This window comes from Elaeis guineensis, chromosome 2, assembly GCF_000442705.2.
Source record: "Elaeis guineensis isolate ETL-2024a chromosome 2, EG11, whole genome shotgun sequence".
Taxonomy (NCBI): domain Eukaryota; kingdom Viridiplantae; phylum Streptophyta; class Magnoliopsida; order Arecales; family Arecaceae; genus Elaeis; species Elaeis guineensis.
Window position 1 is genome coordinate 15,881,305 of NC_025994.2, and position 8,421 is coordinate 15,889,725.

The 8,421-nt window shown below is 41.3% G+C and overlaps 1 protein-coding gene across 1 annotated transcript; it reads left to right on the plus strand.

The window, feature by feature from the left end:
- Positions 1-7,083: 7,083 nt before the first annotated feature.
- Positions 7,084-7,915, plus strand: LOC105059567 (uncharacterized). The gene has a single exon (XM_010942904.3). It carries the CDS (start codon positions 7,165-7,167, stop codon positions 7,762-7,764), a length of 600 nt encoding a protein of 199 aa, XP_010941206.1. The 5' UTR covers positions 7,084-7,164; the 3' UTR covers positions 7,765-7,915.
- Positions 7,916-8,421: the final 506 nt, after the last annotated feature.

The window sequence follows — 8,421 nt, forward strand, 5'->3', positions numbered from 1 at the left end:
CCACTACGCTAATCCTAGAGGAATAACTTTAGAGAGAGAGGAATCCATCAAGAGAGAGAAATATCCTAGAGAGAGAAAATTCTAGAGAGAGAAAGTAGAGAGAGAAAGTCCAATTCCAGAGAGAGAAAGTCAGGGTTCAGACTGAAAGAAGAGAGAGAAACTCTCTCTGATCAATTTCAATTATTTATTTATTTATTTATTTATTTATTTACTTACTTATATATATATATATAAATATATATATATATATATTTTTTTTATTATTTTTTTTCTTTCTTTTCTTTTCTTTTCTTTTTCTTCTTTTCTTTTTCTTCTTTTTCTTCTTTTTCTTTCCTTTTCTTTTTCTCTTTTTCCTTCTTTCTCTTTTCTTTTTCTTCTTTTTCTTTTTCTTCTTTTTTCTTCTTTTCTTCTTTTTTCTTGGTTCTTCCCATGCCGGAACAGAGGACCGGCATCCTCCGGCCTTGACCGGCCGTTCGGGCCATAGCCGCCGCGGCGGAGGCCGGCGGCCGACGGGGGCCACTCCCCCGGTCACGGAGGAGTATGGCCGGTGATTGATTCCGATCACCGGCGTCGGAAAATTCAAGGAAAAGAGACCCAAAAATAGAGTCTCTTTCCCGACTGTAGATCGGCAACACTCGTCGCCGGCAGCCGCGTACAGGAGCATGGGAGGAGAAGAAAGAGGGGAAGAAGAAGGAGACTCACCTCGGCCTCCGGTGACCTCACCGGCGAGAAATCACGGCGAGAAACCAACAGTGCCCGCGGCTCTTCTTCGAAAAAATCGGAGAGAAAGAGAGGGAGAAGAGGTCGATGGATCGATTCTAAAGAGAGGGGAGACCTTCTTATAGAGGGTCCTAGGATTTCGAGGGATCCTAGGACTCCTAATGTGCTTGGGTCTCGTCGGAGAAGAAGACTCCTACCGGGAGTCTTCTTCCTGATTTTTACTCTGTTTTTTTTTCGTTTTGGGCTTGGGTCTGTTAATCTAGCTTGGGCTTGGGCTATGACATTCTTCACCCAAAAAAAAAAATTTCGTCCTCGAAATTTTTCATACCTGTCACCATTGTATTGGAAGCTTGTGGATTCTGTTGAGTAAGCGTATAAACTCTTCCCTGGGTTTTAGAAATCTGTCCGCCACCCTTATGTTGTCCTTCATGAGTTCTTTTGCCAGCTTGATTTTCGGTATTTAGCGGACAGCTAGCGATTTTATGATCCATCTGACCATATTTGAAACAAGCACATGTATTCCAATAGCAATCCTTGTCTGCATGATTTTTGCCACATCTGGAGCACGGCTCACCATCAATCTGTTGAGTCTTATTGTCTACTATTCCCTTAGCTGATCTTTTGATATTTTTATTATTCTGCCCTTGTGTATCATTTGATTTTGCTCTCTTTCTTTGCCTTCTTTCCCTTTCCATGCATTCTTCATTGACTTCCCTTTCAATTATCAGTGCTTTGTTTACCACATCTGCATAAGTTGTCAATTCATATGGAACCACTTGTTTTCGAATCTCAGTTCTCAGTCCCATCTCAAACTTGTGAACACGTTCTTGCTCACCATCCACTAATCTCGGAGCAAATTTTGCTAACTCTGTAAATTTTGCTTCATATTCAGTCACACTCATACCCTTTTGCTTTAAATAAATAAACTCTTGCTCTTTCTGGATCCTTATACTCCGAGGAAAATACTGATCATAGAATGCAATTCGAAATCTTTTCCAGGTAAGTATTTCACCGTCTTGTTCATGCTTGCGCTGTAGTCGCTGACACCAGTTGTATGCTTCTCCTTGTAGTAAATAAGCTGCATATCGAATCTTTTCTTCATCAAGACACTCTTGGACAGCGAAAGCCTTCTCCATCTCCATTATCCAGTTATCAGCTTCCAAAGGTTCAGTAGTCCCCTTGAAAGCTGGAGGGGCAAGCTTTTTAAATTCTGAAATATTGTTCCATTGTACTGGTTGTTCTCCATGTTATGGTGGTGGATGCTGATGTTGTTGTGTATCTCGTTGTATCTGCTGTTGTTCAAACATTTGCTGCTGTATTTGTTGTTGCGCTTGTACCATCCTGATTAGGGTCTACATTAACTGAGCCATATCTGGTTCTTGACGTGCTCTCGAAGTACTCCCATAGGATCTACGACTCCCTCCTCCTGAGGGGTGCCACTGGTCAGATGGGGAGTGCTACCATCCTGTGGTTGTGATATCCCTCTTGCAATTCCTTGAGTAGTTCTTGTCATTCTACGGGGAGGCATGATAACCTTGTAGTAGTAAAACCTTATTAGATTTATTTATCTATTTGTTAGGATGGATTTATTATGAGGCTCATATTTTAACATCCCAATATTCCTAATGTTTACTCACCTACACTCATACTATGTCAAATTCTATGTGTCATAATTTATCCACTTATGCTCTGATACCATATTAATTGTCACGCCTCCGACCCGAGATTGTGAATCGAGGGTCATGGCAACCGCCGCATACTTATGAAGAACTCTCTCCATAAGCATGTAAGGCATCTCAACACGATATCAATGCATCACAGCGGAATAAATTCAAATAATTATTATTCAACTGTAATTCAAGTAATTAAATCAAATGTCTTACATCCAATAAAATTTTACTAAAAATAAAATAATAGATCTAAGTTCAATGAAGTTGACAATGCTAAATCTTGCCTCTAAAAGCTCTGTCCCAATATTTCTTCCCACATTCGAAATTAATTATCTGAATCTGAAAAATAGAAAGAAAGATAATGAGCTAGACAGCCCAGTAAGTAACAAGCATCTCTACCAGATATTTTATAATTTTCAAGAATAATGTTGCAAATAAACATAAGAATATATTTCATGCTGATTTAATACAAATCAACTATTTTCAAATATTCATATATAATATAATCATAAATCCGATTCGAGTCAAAACACTCGTAACTCAACAACCTTGACTATGACCAACGTTTAACCCCCATTGACGGGGTCCACAGAATACCAGCGCACAACCTCCACTGGCAAGGTCCACAAACACCAGCGCACAACCCCCACTGGCAGGGTCCACTGAGTACCAACGTATAATCTCCATTGGCGGGGCCCACTGAAACATAGTTAGACTGAGAACATAAATCCGATCTGTATCAAAATACTTTGTACCATAATATATATCATAATCTTTCACTAAACATGTGCATAAATCGATATACCATAACATTTCAAAAGCACTTTTCTTTCAAAACATAATTTCATAAATCATGTATAATTTCAGAGAATAATTATTTATTTTCAGAATAAATATGAAATATCTCGAGAAGATGATTCATTACTTACCTTTCACGGAGCACTGAATGAACAGATCGACTAACTTCTAGGTGATTCTTCCGTGCCTATTATTCAAAATTATATTTTTACATTAATTTTAATTTAAAATTAAATCTAAACAAATCCCAATTCAAAACCTCACTTAAAATCGACTCTTTCCTAAACTCGATCAAAATCATCAGATGAGACCTCCCACTACGCTAATCCTAGAGGAATAACTTTAGAGAGAGAGGAATCCATCAAGAGAGAGAAATATCCTAGAGAGAGAAAATTCTAGAGAGAGAAAGTAGAGAGAGAAAGTCCAATTTCAAAGAGAGAAAGTCAGGGTTCAGACTGAAAGAAGAGAGAGAAACTCTCTCTCTCATCAATTTTAATTTTTTTTATTTATTTATTTATTTACTTACTTATATATATATATATAAATATATATATATATATATTTATTATTATTATTATTATTATTTTTCTTTCTTTTCTTTTCTTTTCTTTTTCTTCTTTTCTTTTTCTTCTTTTTCTTCTTTTTCTTCTTTTTCTTTCCTTTTCTTTTTCTCTTTTTCCTTCTTTCTCTTTTCTTTTTCTTCTTTTTCTTTTTCTTCTTTTTTCTTCTTTTCTTCTTTTTTCTTGGTTCTTCCCGTGCCGGAACAGAGGACCGGCATCCTCCGGCCTTGATCGGCCGTTCGGGCCATGGCCGCCACGGCGGAGGCCGACGGCCGACGGGGGCCACTCCCCCGGTCACGGAGGAGTATGGCCGGTGATTGATTCCGATCACCGGCGCCGGAAAATTCAAGGAAAAGAGACCCAAAAACATAGTCTCTTTCCCGACTGTAGATCGACGACACTCGTCGCCGGCAGCCGCGTACAGGAGCATGGGAGGAAGGAGAAGAAAGAGGGGAAGAAGAAGGAGACTCACCTCGGCCTCCAGTGACCTCACCGGCGAGAAATCACGGTGAGAAACCAACAGTGCCCGCGGCTCTTCTTCGGAAAAATCGGAGAAAAAGAGAAGGAGAAGAGGCCGATGGATCGATTCTAAAGAGAGGGGAGACCTTCTTATAGAGGGTCCTAGGATTTCGAGGGATCCTAGGACTCCTAATGTGCTTGGGTCTCGCCGGAGAAGAAGACTCCTACCGGGAGTCTTCTTCCCGGTTTTTACATCTTTTTTTTTTTTCGTTTTGGGCTTGGGTCTGTTAATCTAGCTTGGGCTTGGGCTATGACAAGAAGAGAGGAGAGGGCTCATGTGTGGCATCCCATAGGGGTGGTGAGGCATCAAGTAGCCAATAGGATTTACCGGAGTTGGAGAAGGAGATGAAGCTCAATCGAGGAAGAATGAACTGGTGGGTTTCAGAATGCTTCACTTATAAGTAGATGACATATGTTTTTATGAATTTGTTCCTCTCCATTGAGATTGGTAGGTGGCTTTTCGTTGGGGATTAAGTTCTGAGATTATGGAGGAAGGAGATGGGTGATTCGAGGGAGAAACTATATCTTGCAACACGCGCACCACATCAGTAGTGCACCACAGTAACAAACTATATAATTATACGCGGGAGAATAATTTGAGATGAGCGCAAAATGCATGGGCTCATATAAACCGAGAAGCATGATTGGTGGGTGCACTGTGATATGGTGTATGATATAATCTCAAACACGGCCCATTTAGCCCGAACCTTGGTCTGCCACGGCCTAAGCTTGGGGTCTGACGGGCTGTACGGGGCACGGTACGTGGCCCGTCAGGCCCATGGGCCTGATAGATGGTTTTTTTTTTCAAAAAAAAAAGCAACCCAAACAGGTTGTGTCTGGCATGATCATTTCAGTCCGTTATGGATCGTGCTAGACACGGTCCATTTAGTGCCATTACAGATCGTGCCAGGCATGGCCCGTTTAATGCCATTACGAGCCAAATATAGCCCATAATGACTAATTCATATATATTTTTTTATTTTTTAGGTTAGAGAACGGTTAGTTTGTACTTTTTTACCATTTTAATCTCCCAACGACCATAAAACGGCTAATTTTAGAGATAATTTAAAAAAATAAAAATATTAGGATTTCTATAAATACCCCCCCTTCCATTTTTACTACACCAAATCAATTCTCCTCTCTTTCTCTATTACCACTCTTCCTTCTCTTCTAGTAATATTTAGCAAGTATTCAATATTTTAGCAATCAGCAATTAACAAGTATTCAAGTGCTACACAAGAGGAGGATTAGTCTATCTATTAGAGCTTTGGAGGTCCTTGTTAAAGTCCTGAGGAGTACAAGAGGAAGCTCATAAATCTCCACCCATCTCTACTTAATTTTTCCATTTGATTAGTTTTTATTATTTACATAACTCATATCTAGATATGGCATCTTTTGATGAGAGTCATTTTATATGTGACGATCCATAAGATTTTCAATATTAATTTCTTATATTTATATTTTTTTAGTTTTTATCTTTTAATTATTTTTTTGGTAGAAAAAAGGGATTGGGAGAGGGGCATCCTGACATTGTTAACTCCTCTGGGCGTGACCATAAGGCTCCCAACCCTATTGGAGAATGTTCGATTCGAAGGATAATTTGGAGAAGGATCCTCCTCTCCACCATACAGGTAGACCCAAAAGGTGAGTACGTTACCTCAGCCCCATCGAGGTTTGGCAGACTAGAAAGTGCTTCCAATACTCGCACCCAGATTGTCAGGATCAGCTCCTTCCTAGTTATTCACTTCTGTCATTTAACTGAAGCCCCAGCATCCACCATGACTCGAACTCAGGTCACTTGCATGGAAGCCAAGACTCGTTCCACCAGTGACGATCAACTCCTTCCTAGTTATTCACTTCTTTCATTTAACTGAAGCCCCAGCGTCCACTATGACTCGAACTCAGGTCACTTGCATGGAAGCCAAGACTCGTTCCACCAGGCCACTCCCTTGATGGTACCTTTTAATTATTGAAGTGAGTCACCTCTATTTTTTCTCTTTTTCTCATTATATTCTAGAGGTCAGACCTAGCCGCCCTCCCTCCTTTGTATTATTTTGATTGTTATTAATAAACCGATATGAGTCTACGCCAAACCCTCTATCATTACAAGGCGGTTTTTTATTTTTACAAAAAAAATTCAACATCTATATTTAATTTTGCTCCTTAATTCTTTTTTAATTTATAAAGAAAATAATATTTTTTAAATTTTAAAAAAAGAACTAGGTTAGCACGCGGGTCGTGCAGTGCTTGGATCGAGTCTGGACCACGTCGGACCGTATCGTGCTTGGCCCACTGGCTGTGCTAGAGCCCAGATCCTTATGGGCTACGGACCGCAAACCCTCGTCTAACCCGACTCCTTCTAACGGACCGTGTCTGGTATGGCCCGTTACTATAGTAGTCGGATCGTGCAATTCGTATCGAATCGAGCCATGTAATGGATAGCCCGGCTTACCTATGTCTATCGACATCTATCTTTCTCTCAAAAAAAATAATAAAAAATAAAAAAAAATAAATTTTAAATATGTGATGGGGGTATTTTAGTCATTTTTAGATGGCCGTTGATGACAACTCAGGAAGGATAGATGGAAAGCTTAGATTGTAATGAAAACTATGTTAATAGATTTGTTAAAAAAAATTAAAATGCGTTTGGTTGTGCATGCAAGATGTACAAAATTGAGAGGGTCAAAAAGAATTTTTTTTAAAAAAAAATATTTTTTCTTTCACTACGAAAGTTCATTCCAAAAGGGGATGATGCCATCCCCATCTCATCTTTGAGTGGCATTTTTGGAAAGAAGGCACGCTATTGGGTCATCATCCCCCCCCTACATAAAACACTAATCCTCCCTGCCAAACTCCATGTCCACTTTCGGGAAAAGACTGCAACCCAAATTGCAAAAATGGAACCTCCACCCCAAGAGCCAACCCCACCTTCCCCAACCTCATCTCCCGATTGCTCCCTCACCTTGGCACCATCCTCTCACCTCTCCTCACCTTCCGGTCGTGACGCCAGAGACGTGAGGCTCTTCCCTTGCCTCTTCTGCAACAAGAAGTTCCTCAAGTCCCAGGCTCTCGGAGGCCACCAGAATGCCCACAAGAAGGAGAGAAGCATTGGATGGAGCTCCCAACTTTACCTGCTACCGGACTCCACCCCCGCCAACTATCCGAGCCCACCTCCCTTCCCCATCGCGTCGCATTCCTGCAAACCCTTCTCTCCCGGTCGTCGCTTCCCTGCCGACCTCCCTGAGAGCTTTGCTTCCTGTGGAGTCCCTCGCTTCGCCTCCGACCTCCCCTACCTGGCAACCATGAGCACCAGCAGGGCAATCTCCGCCGCCAGCGACCCCTCGGTTGGCTCCAGTGAGACAATAGATCTTCTCAACTGGCAGAGGGCCTCCCATCCTCCCCAGGTTCCCGCCGCCGATGATAACAAGGATCCCTCTTCATCCACCCCTTGTGATGATGAAGATAACACCAAGCTCGATCTCTCCTTGAGGCTCTAGTACTCCAAGCCTATGTGTCACCTGTTGTGTACGTCACTTGTGGAATTTGATTTCCAGACAGATGTCGGCCTTTGTTTTCTTCTTAATTGCTTTCTCCCCCGGCCCTTATCATCTTATTGTTTGTTTTAGATCTTCTATTGTTGCTTTGGAATTCTGGTTTGTCTTTCCATGACTGTAACTGTGAGGAAGTTGATGCTAACTACTGATGTTGAGGGTCCAGTAGTGTGGTGGAGAGGAAGGAGTGGATGGGATGAGGACACATGCATGTGATATTCCTAGCTTTGTGTTCGGTGGTGGTGGGGTGCTGATATAACGTTAACGGGTGTATGTTTCTAAAGCTGCTACATCATGTTCCCTCCCACTGCATCTATTCATTTCATTCCGGGAAAGCCTGGCCTATCAAATTGGTGTGATACAAATGGTTTTGAGAACAGGAGTTAGATTCCTTTCATCAATCATTGATGTTAGCACTCATGGGACAGTTCGTGGTGCTCACCGTTCGTGTGTGTTGTGTACCAGCGTACCATAATAATATAATCCGAGCAAATTTAAGCCGTTGCTGTTGTCATTTGACGTAGAGCTTACTACTGTTCGTCTCAAAAAATGAGCAACTAGTATACTATGACGGTCGAGGTCCCAACGTACCACTTCACTATT

Bases quoted from the DNA above. Each gene is read 5' to 3' on its own strand.
- LOC105059567 (XM_010942904.3), top strand. From the start codon at position 7,165: ATGGAACCTCCACCCCAAGAGCCAACCCCACCTTCCCCAACCTCATCT.